At 32.9% G+C, this 13,482-nt stretch overlaps 1 protein-coding gene across 5 annotated transcripts in view; it reads right to left on the bottom strand.

The window, feature by feature from the left end:
* Positions 1–4,659: 4,659 nt before the first annotated feature.
* The window catches only part of LOC106667103 (dachshund homolog 2), a 248,288-nt gene continuing 239,465 nt past the window's right edge, over positions 4,660–13,482 (bottom strand). For 4 of the 5 annotated variants that reach the window (XM_014394805.2, XM_014394806.2, XM_014394803.2 and 1 more), the window contains 2 exons: positions 7,739–7,816; positions 4,660–5,959 (listed from right to left, as the gene is read on the bottom strand). In XM_014394805.2, the coding sequence (XP_014250291.1) occupies positions 5,907–5,959; positions 7,739–7,816 (131 nt within the window). In that variant the 3' untranslated portion in view covers positions 4,660–5,906. The remainder of the gene's footprint in view (positions 5,960–7,738; positions 7,817–13,482) is intronic. The other variant, XM_024225339.1, reaches the window with a different exon arrangement.

Genomic DNA, 13,482 nt, shown 5'->3' with positions numbered 1-13,482 from the left:
TTTCTTAGTGAAATATCTTTTACAAGTGTGTACTGATTAGTGACCGTTAGTCGATGATTATTCAGAAATCGTGAGATGCGGTCTGGTGTGACGTAGGTATCAGAAAAACATTTTCTTTATCGTGCCAACGTTTCGATCTTTATTGAGATCATCTTCAGGGTTCAAAGTGTGTTTTCTGCGTAATTGTGCCATTCTTGCGTGTCGTGTTGGACACTCTCAACAAGAATGACACATCTACACAGAAAACAAACACATTGAGCCCTGAAGATGATCTAAATAAAGATCGAAACGTTGGCACGATAAAGAAAATGTTTTTCGAAAATCCTACGCCACACCAGACCGCATCTCACGATCCCCAAATAATCATCTTTGGCAAGGTTGAAAAGCATGTTATCGAACCCAAGGAGAGCAGCGACACAAGAACTTCGTTCATGTCATATTATTAATGATATCATTTAATAGATGGGAACAAAAATCATCACTATTCTTTTCATAAAGTGTACATAATTTTTCAAAACTTAACTGAAGTATTGTCTGAAATGCTTTTCTTCGTATTGGATACACAGGCAGGAATATAGAGGAACCGAAGTGACTGCATGGAGGAATGAAGGACTTCCCTTATTTCCTCCAAATCATTGCACGTTATTTCAACTTTCTCAATGATTTCTCTGTTTCTACGTTTCCATGGGTGTGCTGTACACTGTATTTTCAGAAATCCCCCATAAAATGTAGTGGGCCTAAATCAGAGCCCCTCGCAGGCCATGCTACGAGAAGAATGTATTTAATTTTTGTTACCACTAGTAACGGTTTTCATTAAAAATATAACATGTTCGATGTGTTGCTGCTCTCCTTGGGACCTTGCAAAGAATATTTCACTAAGAAAAGATTTAAAGCATGTAAACGTGAGTATGTCCTTGGAATACTTATAAAATAAGACAACTTTGGTGAAATCCCAGAAAATTTTGATGGAAAAGTCTCTGCACGAGCAACAATTGATTATATCCAAAAAACATGTGTTTTGCCATTGGCTATTCTTTGAGCGGCTACTGTGTATTCAGTAGCGCGAATTTTTCACCGAAAATGTTATCTTGGTGAAATTTTAATTTAGGTTGTGAAATAAAGGTCAGATGTGTATTTTAATGAATAATGAAGTTGAAAAATTAACGATTTTATGTTAAAAAAAAACTGATGTTAGACAAAAATTACAAAATTTTACTATCTCAGAAAAGGGACAATATAGAAAACTCGTTCAGGTGACACTGAACTACGTTTTATTTAGTGAATCCACCATATTGACAATTAATATACATTTAATCCTTTAACTCCCCTGTACACATTGAGAAAACTAGTTACTTTAACCTAAAATTAATATAAATAATGTACATGATATTGTATTTTTTAAAGTAGAATATAGTTTCAACGATAATAATGTAAATTATTTACTTCCTAAATTCACTAGTTTTCGTGGTCCGCTTGACTAATTAATATATTTCAATTAATTAAGGTTTTTAGTTGTAGAAAAGGCTACCCATTGGCAGCTGCTCTGGATTAATAAAATTATATTAATCATTTTCAATTAATTAATCTTTAAGTAAGTTATTGGTTGAGATAAAAAAAGTCATCGTCACGAGCGGGATTCGAACCCACGATTGTCGGCTAGGTACGCCACTGCTCTACCACTTGAGCTATCGTAACCTCGACGTATCTTGCCGAAGATCATGGGTTCGAATCCCGCTCGTGGCACTGACTTTTTTGTCTCTACTAACAACCTTAATTAATTGAAGCAAATTATTTACATTTAATAAATTTCAATCAGCTTAAAAATTAACCATTGTTAGGCCATATCCAACCATTTTCTTTCGGCTAAAAAGATCACATCTTCGGACCAAATTTAAATGAGGACTTACATAGTATTTAAAGATGATAACTTATCTTTTTGTGAAGCGCTTTCATCTTTAGCCTTCATACGCAAGTAAGTATATAACTTCTTACTGCTGTCGGTAAATAGTTTAAATTTAAAAAAAATTCTCGGTAACTTTTCCTTCCCTTAAAATTTTTTTCATTTTCGTCTTTCAATACTGCATGAAACTAAAACTGTATGCATTACAAACACATCTTAAATGTGTATATAATACACTGATTTTGGCGTGATAGCATTTAAGAAAAATCACAGAAAATTCAATTGTCATATTTTACAATTTAACATTAATATTAATTTATATTTTATTGACTTTTGAATAGTGTCATCGGATATAATTTATGTTTCAAACTCCAGGCGATCGATGGTGAAGAGCTTGAAAAGTGGTACATTGTCACTTAACATAAAAACAATGGAGTATCGGTCCTCAGTATACATGAATCTTTGTGCAATCGATCTGTATAATTGATCCTGACATGTGCAAGAAATAGATAGAAGTATGCACATTTTATAATAAGTAGAGAGTATTTTTTAATACGAGTTTGTTGAAACTATAAACATTGCCAGTTTAAAACGAAATAATGTTAATGCATGACCTTTTCAAAATGTCGTAAGGATGAATGATTGGTAAAAAATTATTTTCAATTTTTTTACGTTTTCAGCAGTTTTAGTAATATTAAATCAGAAAGATATGTTAATGAAGAAATGACTGTGTTGATGAAGTCAGTATCATTGACCGTTTTGCCGAGTCTGCTGGATATGCAAATGAACCCGGCAGGTTCAAGGATGTTTCTGGGCCGACCAGCGCCATTTTAATGCCGCATTTCTTTCTTTTTTAACAGCACGCTTTTCAAACAGTCACATCTCTATTACATCAAATTGTCATAATTGTGAAAAATTTTACTTGTACAAAGTAAGTTGTGATGTCTTGCTTTTCGGGAAGTAGTTCATCTTTAATGAAATCAACTGCAAGAATTTTTTTTATCAAACCATCTATTTCATCTCTTAGCAGCAATCGGTTTGAAAAACTATGTTAACGTTTTAGCAAAACCAAGATTTATTCTCTTTTAATATGATTTGTTTTTCTACAAATGGTCTTTCGATGAAAATCGACAGACTCGTCCTTCTAAACGGTAGATGTAATTTACATAAAACTACCTAGCAATATAACTATTTTTATTAAAAAGAAACTATATTTCTGATTTTTTTAAAATTTGGTTTTTGCATTTTTTTCAGTTGACACAGTCATCTATTTCTGATCTTCCATTGGGCACAATAATCTTATTAACTCATTAAGGTTTTTAGTTAAGATAAAAAAGTCAATGGCACGAGCGGGATTCGAACCCACGATCTTCTGCTATATACGCCGCTGCTCTACCACTTGAGCTATTGTGACCTCGATCCACTCGGACACCAACTTCGCATCTCAACCCCACCTTTTGAATTATCCCTCCTTTTTGCCATTTTTCAAATGTCGTGTAATCGGATTGGATTCTCGGCGACAAATGAAAATGGCCACGGAGAGCTTTTTTATCCCAACTAAAACCCTTAATTAATTATGATATATTAATTGGTCAAGCGGACCACGAAATTGGTGAATTTAAATCTTATTAACTGTTACCACTTTCTGTGATTGGAGGGGCGTTTATAGTTTCATTCAATTCGTACAAATCGAAGATGGTTGGTGGTAAAACTGTTCAAAAGACAAAATCAACAACAATTTTTAGACCTCATTAAAAATCCCATTATATTTTTGATATTAATGAGTGGATTTTCTCAATTTTTTGATGGGCGTGAGGGAGGCCTAAGTTTAACTTTTTTATTTAAAAAAAATTCCTTTTTAAGTAGATTCATTAGATGACTGATTCGTCGTATATAATGAATTTATATATATTTTCAACATTTATTTCAATTTTTTAATTGTAACTATATAAAAAAATGATAAATAAAGAATTTATATCTGTAGGTAACACAAACGACGTCAAGTAACTGCTTGTAATATCTATTCTGTTCCTTATGCAGAGAAAGGTTGCTCGTTATGTCCCGCATAATCGAAGCGTATCGTGCCTTGGCTCCATACAGGGCGCGAGTAGGCATGCCGCCAGATTTAAAAGGGGTTCTGGGACACAGTGGCGAGTTTCAGGGTTTCGTTTTTTAAGGGAATTGGGAATTTTTTTAATGTATATAGAAGTTAAATTCTGTGTTTTGTGTTTCTGGGTCTTGTATGAGTGAATGTATTTATTGGTGAGAATGGAGAGGGGCTGATGGTGAAATAAGTCCACCGCTCCTCAGGTTATGTGCTTGACTTGGGTTAATGGCGGAATTTTATACAAATACCCCATCGACCCCAATTTAGATTAGTTTTAGTGAACATGTGGAGGAATATCAAGTACTCCATCTACCAAACAGAATGAGTGCGATCAGTGTACATATTTATGAATGTATTTATTGGTGTGACTGTATATTCAGTGTGTGTTGCCGTATTTTACTATTTTACTGCTTGGGGCTGAACTACCCTAGCTGTTGGATGCCCCTACAAAAAAAATCTATTCTTTTTGTACAGTTTGCATCTTTTTCACCATTCTTTGCTATTATTGCCATAAATCATCAAAGCATATTCTGTCAATTGCTGTTATGTATGTTTTTTTCTTACCTGTCAGTGAAGTCGTCTCTTGAAGTTCTACCGATACAGGTCGGTTGAAATGGAATAAAAGGTTAGAATTACAGAAAAAAAGTCGGTTTTACAATTTCTTTATATATTTTACATTTATGTTGGAACAAGGGCTCCAGCCTAACACATCACTTAAGTACATTTTTCGTATAAAAACACAAAACTAAACTTTCTTTTTTTCTAAATTAACATGTTATAATAATAATAAAGGAAAGGAACATCAAACAGGAAAAGAGGATATATTTTTGTCAGTTCTTTGCAATCTTGAGGTTTCTAGGTTACTCTAATATACAAAGAAAGCTCTGATACGAGGCTGGGGCCCACAAGATACAGCCACTACGACGTGCTATATACACAATGGGAACGCTATACATAGATAATAATTATTAATATTTATATTATATATATATTTATAAGTATTGTAGAAAATAACACATAAGACACCCTATTATGAGTGCGACTTTTGTCACTTTTCTTCTTAATTCCTGTACAAATCGGGAGTATAAATATGAACCACTTTTGACTTTGAGGGCGTCTGAAGAAACCACTTTAATTTCAGAACCAATTGACACTAGTTATGTATGTACACACACAACTATAAGCTAATTAATTAAATAAAAAATATATATAACAAAAGAACTGGGAGCAGTAATGCTTTTGTTGTAGTCTTAACGTGCGAATACATTACGTCTTTTCCCTTACTACGATAGGTTGATACGATATTTATATATACACACACATTTATATATAAAGTATATAAATTATATAATCCAGTACTCGGAGTAATTAAAGTTCGAGAGGCCGAAAAATTTTACACAAAATTTTTGTACTAGAATTTGCGACTGGCATGATTTTTTTCTTTAAGAAATAAATATTTTTATTTTATTTTAACTTTTTTGTAATAAAGTAAACATTGTCGGTGTCTAAATCTAAAATGCTAAGTCCTATATAACAGCCTTAAACATATGACTCAAAACAAAATAACAACTTATATAATCTTGAGCGTCCTGGCGTTAATGTGCGTTACAGACTCCACCGCTCCGCCCCCGAGACGCTGAACAACAAATAATTTAAAAACCTTTATACAATACGCGATTATGTTGTGCTTCATTCAAAGAAAAAAGCTAATTAGTATAAGGAGACCCTAAAATAGTCTAAATGCTCTATACAATATTTTTGTTTTAAAGATTCCATTCCAATTACGAAAAAATGTCAATTCATCATCTCATAAATTTTCATTTTCCCTCAACAAAAGTCACTCGATCATAGAACACGATCATTAATAAATATAAACAGTTTCATGTAATCTGACTCGTTTTAAGTTGCGCTGCTGAACAGGACTGAGTTCTTGTAATAGCCCGGTCGACTCTCTGAAACAGAAAAAAATTAAATCTAAAAACAAATAAAAATAAAACAAAAAAGAATTTTTTATATGGTAAAAACCTACACATAAACGATGTTCAAAAGAGACTATCGAAACAGACTAAGCGAGAAAGTAAAACTGTTCATCTAAGACCAAATTAGTAGTCATTTAAAAAAACGAAAAAAAAAGTTCAATAGAAAACTTCTAGTTCTAGTTAAACAATATATTAAAAGAACGAAACTTCTACGTTAAACCAAAATTTCACTCAATTTTGTAAACAGCAGTTTAGGAAAACAAAAATATTTGACAAAGTAGTTCGAAAATTTGTAAAATTGAAACAGAACCAATATAAATATAAACAGATAAAATATTATTGTTTCGAGGCGTTTCTGGATTTTTCTTCAGCGAAAGTCTAGCTGATCAATGTTGAACGAGGTTTCAACTATCCAACAATTCAAAATATTAAACTGTAATTATTTCTCATTTTATTTTGTGTGGTGATTAGTGACCGTTAGTCGATGATTATTCGGAGATCGTGAGATGCGGTCTGGTGTGATGTAGGTTTCAGATAAACGTTTTCTTTATCGTGCCAACGTTTCGATCTTTATTGAGATCATCCTCAGTTCCTGAGATTTACAAAAATTGTTTAAAGTTAACAAATACATGTAGGATGTGATAAAAAATGAATTTATACAATGCAAAAAATATTTTTTATGTTCAATCAAAGTAGTTCAATGAGTAGAAATACTTTGATTGAATATAAAAAAATATTTTTCCCATTGTACACATTCACTTTTTTTCACATCCTACTTGTATTTGTTAAATTTAAACAATTTTTGTAAATCCCAGGCTCTGAAGGTGATCTCAATAAAGATCGAAACGTTGGCACGATAAAGAAAACGTTTTTCTGAAACCTACATCTCACCAGACCCCATCTGACGATCTCATTTTATGTTTTTTATTATTATTCAAGTTGTAAACATTTATTGCATTTTCAAATTATCTACTCTAGATAGTGTTTTGAGTAAGTTGTGAAAGTTTAATTATTATTTGTTTCTTAATTGCGTTTAAAATATTATTTTTATGTAAAAAATGGAACAGTAAATATTACTGCCAGGTACATCTACTTACTTCAGGAGTTTTTAACGATCAAGCTTATTATTCCTAACTTCTGATTTTGTATGATGGTTGGTTCCCTAATGTCTAAATGGGTTTTATTGTCTTATATACCATTCGTTTGTTGCAATGCGTCAGTTTATGTCGTATGTGACGAAGTTGACAAAATTTTTAAAATTGTAAAACTAAAATGAAGAATGTAAATAACAACGTTAGACTTGAACACTGTCTCTTTGTTTTGTATCATGTTATAGCACCACGTATGATGTAAACCGAATGTACGTATAATTATATTCTGCATTTAAATATATTTGAGTTTATTTTAATAAGTATGAACGTACAGATACACTAAATCAAATGTCAACAATAAAGTCTTAACCACTCATGATTTTGAACTTGTTTGTACTTAAAACGAATAATAAATAGCTAAAATAAATTTGAATTTCTAAATCTTTGTTCTGTCTCAAACAAATATCGAAGAGAATTTAATAAGTATCCATGTACCCACTTATAATCGTTTTAATGTATAAAAGGTTATTTTTTAACGCTTCTAAGTATAGTATTTATAATTTAACAGTTCTCGACTCATGGGTTGTGCGAATTAAAGTTTTTTCTTAATTTGAATATTTATTAATTACGAGTTAATTACAAATGTGAAAGTTTCTCTAACCTTGAAGGGGCGACTTGTCTCTTTCGGCCTGTTGTTGACGCGACTTCCTCTCGAGCTCGAGTTCCTGGGCCAGTGTCTCTGGAAAAACATGAATGACATGAGCACAACCCCTCCTGCACTGGCAATTTAATATAAACGCCTTCCTTCTCTTTACTTCACCCTCTTTGAAAAGAAAATAGGGCCACCCTGAAACTCGATTGTTCCCTACCGTTTTGTCTCATATTTTTTCAAATTGGGCACATCCCAACCTATAAACGTCCCTCTCCCTTTTAATCCCCGGGCTTGTCGTTCTTTTTATTAATTCTTTTATTCGATTTTTCAGTGTGATATTTCTTGACGTTGAACTTTTCTCGTTTTTTTTTCTTCTTCTTTTTTTAAGGGGAGAAGGAATTAAGTAAGAGGGGCAGAGATCTAACATCGTTATCAATATTAAGGGTTGGAAAGGGTTGGGAATAGGAATTAGGATTAACAGTAAAAGCGTAATGGCTCTTTGTCCTTAGATGAAATCTTAATAGAGACTAATCTAAGTTGTCGGTCAAAGGAGGTGTTCCTCAGGGGACACAAGTTCCGACTATCCATCACCCAAAAGCTCCCCGAAGGCGGAGTCGGGGGAGACCCAAAGCAAATTCTTCAACGAGGCGTGTAGGTATGAGAAGGAATTAATCCATTCAAGAAAAGGAAGGGGAAGAATTCCATCTCTTCTTACACCCATCAAATGGATTACTAAAGCGTTGAACCTAACGTAAGTACTGTAAGTACCTGTAAACGATTTTTACTGTTTGTCTCAAATATCCCATAAATCGTTGTAATAGACAACCCCGATCAGAAAGTTCAAACAGTCAATCACGCATCTTTTTATCACCTACGAACAAAAAGCTTGTCGTTACGATTGTTATTATTAATGGCATGTCTATTAGGTCGGTAGAAAAATGTACTGTTGGTTCAAAGGTTGTTGATATAAACTCGATATTAATTACTATTGGCACCGATGATTTTTGTTATGTCTGGGTACGAGGATAATAAACTACAAAAATTTGAGAAAACTTATATTCCCCAATTAGCCATTCCCCGTCTGGACTAAATTTTTTTTTTTTTTTTTGGCGTTATGAACTATGCATATTAGCCATGTGACAATTCATATATGTGTGTTCAAATTTGGGGGGGTTATTGTGAAAAAAGGGCCAGAGGCGACAGTGGGAATCGAACCCACGACCGCGGCGTGAGAGTCTCTCATGCTAACCCCTCGGCTACCGTAAATTATTCTTATATTGCTTGATTTTACTTCCAAAATATTTTCCATTTATTATTGAATTTGTTCGTTCATTATTTGCTATTTAAAACGATGTTATAGCTAATAAATTTTTATTTAAGGCTAAATGTCTAATATAGTATATTTGACCATTTGAATATATAATTTTAGATGGGTTTTAGCTTTTATGATTTAAAGTAGACCAGTTGTTATTCAACAATATATTTGGTAGGATCGGGGATGTGAATGATTGTTCTGATGATGAACATATGCCAAACTTTCGGTGTTTTATTTCACCTTCCTCAGTGCTCTATATCGGATACATATACATATAATATTTTATGATTGCTCTTCTGTGTAAGTGAAAACAATCAACTTGTTTTTACAACTTACATATTCTCTGTCAGTATGTAAAATAGTGTTCTCTTATCCACATTTATAAATATTTTTTCTCTCTTATTGTCATTTCTTATACTAAATACAATGTTTTTTTTAATAAATAAATAAATGGCTCTTTTTATAAACTATTATCACAGACAATTTCAAATACTGACATCGAATCTGTAAGTTGTAAAAACAAGTTGATTTTTGATTTTCACTTGCACAGATGACCAATCATAAAATATTATATGTTTATGTATCCGTTGTAGAGCCCTGAGGAAGGTGAAATAAATCACCGAAAGCTTGGCGGAGAACATTCATTGGACCACATCCCCAATCCTACAAAACATTATTTAGTTTTTATGGTTCTATGTATGATATGTTTGTAATTTTACAAAAAACTAATAGTCTTAAAATACATTATATTTAAAAATGTTTTTAAATAAAGTGTAAATTTTTTAAGCATTCTGGTATGCAATGTGTAAGGTTGTGTAAAGTGTGCTATGTTAGTTAATGATTTCATTTGGAACGGTGTTGTCAAATTCTCATATTAAATCCTTTTGAATCTCGTTGAAAACAGCTTCTAGTCTACAAATTTGACAATTTTAGAATATATGTGAGTTTTTATTAGTTAGATGTTTTTTATTGGTAATTAACGCATGCTTTGTTTGTTAACATAACTTCTATTTGTGTTACATATATGATTTTGCATGTTAAAAAAATCTTTTACTACAATGAAACTATAAGTTGAAGTCATCAGAAAGCTTTTTTTGAAAGGAGGTGCAATCGGATAAATATCAACTTATTAAATTAATTGTACCTCAGTTAAATTTATACTTGTTGAGCTGAGCTAAAATAAAGAAAATTCTATTTGATAAAGAGTCGATATTTGTGGTTATTCATTTCTGACCTAAATTATACTTTAATTAAAAAAAAAAAAAACTTTTTAGCTAAGCTGACCTCATGACCTTCAGTTCTGACAACCAAGACCTTAGATAAAAAGTCTAATTAATTAAAATAATTAATAGATCAATTATGACTATTAAAAACATATATGGATTAACATATTAATTTTTTAGCTTCTAAATTATTTCCGAATTTGATATTGACATTTTGATTTGATATTGACAAAATATTCACTAATTTCGTGTTCTGCTTGACCAATTAAATCATTACAATTAATTAAGGTTTTTAGTTGAGATGAAAAATGGCAAAAAGGAGGGAAAACTCATAAGGTGGGGTGAGATGGGGAGTTGATGTCCGAGTGGATCGAGGTCACGATAGCTCAAGTGGTAGAGCAGCGGCGTATCTAGCTGAAGATCGTGGGTTCGAATCCCGCTCGTGCCATTAACTTTTTTTCATCTCAACTAAAAACCTTAATTAATTGTATTGACAAAATAATTAATAATTCAATAAACAAATATAATTATACATCAAGGTACCTACGTACCTTTCTTAAATTCTTTATATGTTAGACGTGAGTTCATTACTGATATAATTCAGATAATGTCTCGTTATTATTATTTTTCTTTAAACTAAGTACTAAGTGTAGAAGATCCTAACAACCGATTAATTATGTGATTATCGTTGTTCAATAATTCTGCAGTTGTTTTGGAAAATAGTCAAAACCAGTCTCTCGATATATATTTTTATTCGGCAAAATATAGTTTGCTATGCGTAAGAATGGTTCTTTTTGTTTATCAGTTTCTTTCTTCTTTAAATAGGTAAATTTCAAATTTACATAAAAGGAGTAAATTCTAAATTAACCTTAATAGAGCCATTTCTAGGCGGAAGATGTGAGGTTTGGTAATTACCATAACGATTGCGAAGGGGGCAAGAGGAAAACAAAGACCGTAGGCAGCTAGATTTGAAAAGAGATTAGTGTATACATAGAAGGATCTATAGAGAGGTATTTCATCTAGGTCTATAGCCTCTCACGGGTAATTATTCGGAGCGAATCCCACAGCCCGAATGTCACAACGTTCGAACGAAAAGAATATACGGAGTCATCTAGAATCAATCCGTACCCGTGACGGACCTATTACGTTTCGAGTGTGTGTGAAAGTGGCCTTTTCGGTTCGTTTTCTTCGAGACGGCCGATTAGCGGTGGAAGAGTGCTCAACCCTTTTTGAATTGGTTTCTAAATCCAATTTCCAGGCGGGAGGGGCTCAACGGTGGTTAACAATGTGAGTTATTCATGGAAATATTACAAGATTATGGGGTGGGGTAACTTGTGAGTTATGGGCCCCCCTCGGGCCACTAATGCCCCCCAAATGAATTGATAATCAGAGAATTCGGTCATCCGCAAGCGGCTCCGGCCGTCGTCAAATATTGATCACCCTCGAGGGCTGCCTTACTCGGAAATAGCCGCCCTCGACTCCAGCCGCGCTGCTGCGAACGCCTCCCGTGGAAGACCCATTCCAGACAGTTTGAGACAACGACCCGAAGGACGTCTGCACTTTCCAGCAGTTCTATCGGAATGGAGTCAAACTCGTTTTCCATTTAGGGAATCTCAATGATGGGTTTTAAAGCGTGTAAGCCGCGAGCTGGTTTGTTATTAAATCTACAGTTATAACGTCTAGAATAATAAACAAGTGACCCGTCTAATCGGCCAGAATCTATTCGTACGAGACATAAAATTCAACTTCATATAAGTATTACCTAAGTCCTATTGAACATTTTAAGATGCTAATATAATGCATAATCCTTGTAAAACAAAACAAAGAAAACATGAATGAAAGTAATCTCTAGAATCTACAAATTAATTAAAAAATCGATAACGTGTCATACAAAGCACTCTACACGATATAGCTTTAGCCACCTATAAAATTGTAATATTATCGATTAGATTAAGATAAAGTATGCAAATGACTGCAATTTTTCACTATAAAAAAGACAATGGCTTAGATTACCGGTCACACCTACTCTCACATTGAATAGTGAAAGAAGAAATTACTAAAAACATCTTATTTTTGCTCACTTCATCAACTCATTGGTCTAAGAAAGAATCAAATTTAAAATATTTGAACAATAGCTATTACCTATATATTATTTCTTAATAGAGAAAATTCCTACTAGTGTAATCATAGGTTTTGTACGAGATTCTCTTTTTTGATAAATAATTTTTCCCATAGTTATTGAAATAGACGCAAATTAACTAACAGCAATTAATATTTCTAATAATTAATACTTTTGTACTAAGAGTAATTAAGTTTTTGTAATATCCGTATTAAATAAATAAATAAATAATTATAGAAAAATCGAAAAGACAAACTTGAAATGAAGCAATTGGAAGCATGTATATGCTGAAAAAATTCAAACATATTAATGTAACAAAAGTTTCAAGAGTTGTAGTTATGTTAGTTAATATTATAAATTTATTTAATTAGATTTAATTAGTTTCTTTATTTTCTTAATAAATTGCAATATAACTCAAAAAATAGGAAGATTGCTACAAGTTAGAAATTTTCGTAATAAGATTGCATTTTCTGTATATAGTACTTGAATTTTTAGCATATTTTCTGTAGGAAAAGCCGGGAAATTGTGCTAAACTCATTTAAGGTGATATCCCGCAACGGGGTTAGGAGCCCTGGGGGCCAGTTTTCGAGATTATGTATCGTATGTGGCCCCCGTCTTACACCACGTTGTATACCGTAAGTTATTACTATTTTAAAGTCTGTTACAAAGCTCATCGGATATGTATAGAGCTGGGGAGTTTATTGCAAATGAGGCTCCTCCACGGGGCCTGGAACGATCCTCGGCGGAGTGCGACCAACCCCTGGTTTTGTACGACGAGTTGTAAAAACGTTTTGTCGGCTGCTGGTTTTAGTTATTGCTTATTACACACACACTCCCTCCAGTGCTGGAATTAAGATTTTCCTTGGTGGTAGCCCGTGAAATCGAGTTTATACAGTGAGTCGGCAGTTACACGGAACTTTTGCATAGCCCGGGGGCTGTTCACCTCCCGTCTTTTCATGAGTCATTCCCTCGGATTATCCCTTCTTTTATTATGATTTCCATGTCTGCAAAGATAACAGAACTTTTTTTTTTGGTGATTTTATTAAACGTACAACAATATTATAAAAACTATTACTGGGTTCATTTTATAAAACGT

The sequence above is a fragment of the Cimex lectularius genome, unplaced genomic scaffold (genome assembly GCF_000648675.2).
Source record: "Cimex lectularius strain Harlan isolate CLEC.00 unplaced genomic scaffold, Clec_2.1 scaffold97, whole genome shotgun sequence".
Classification (NCBI taxonomy): domain Eukaryota; kingdom Metazoa; phylum Arthropoda; class Insecta; order Hemiptera; family Cimicidae; genus Cimex; species Cimex lectularius.
Note: the sequence above shows the minus strand (reverse complement) of the source record. Positions and strands in the feature narration are given on the sequence as shown.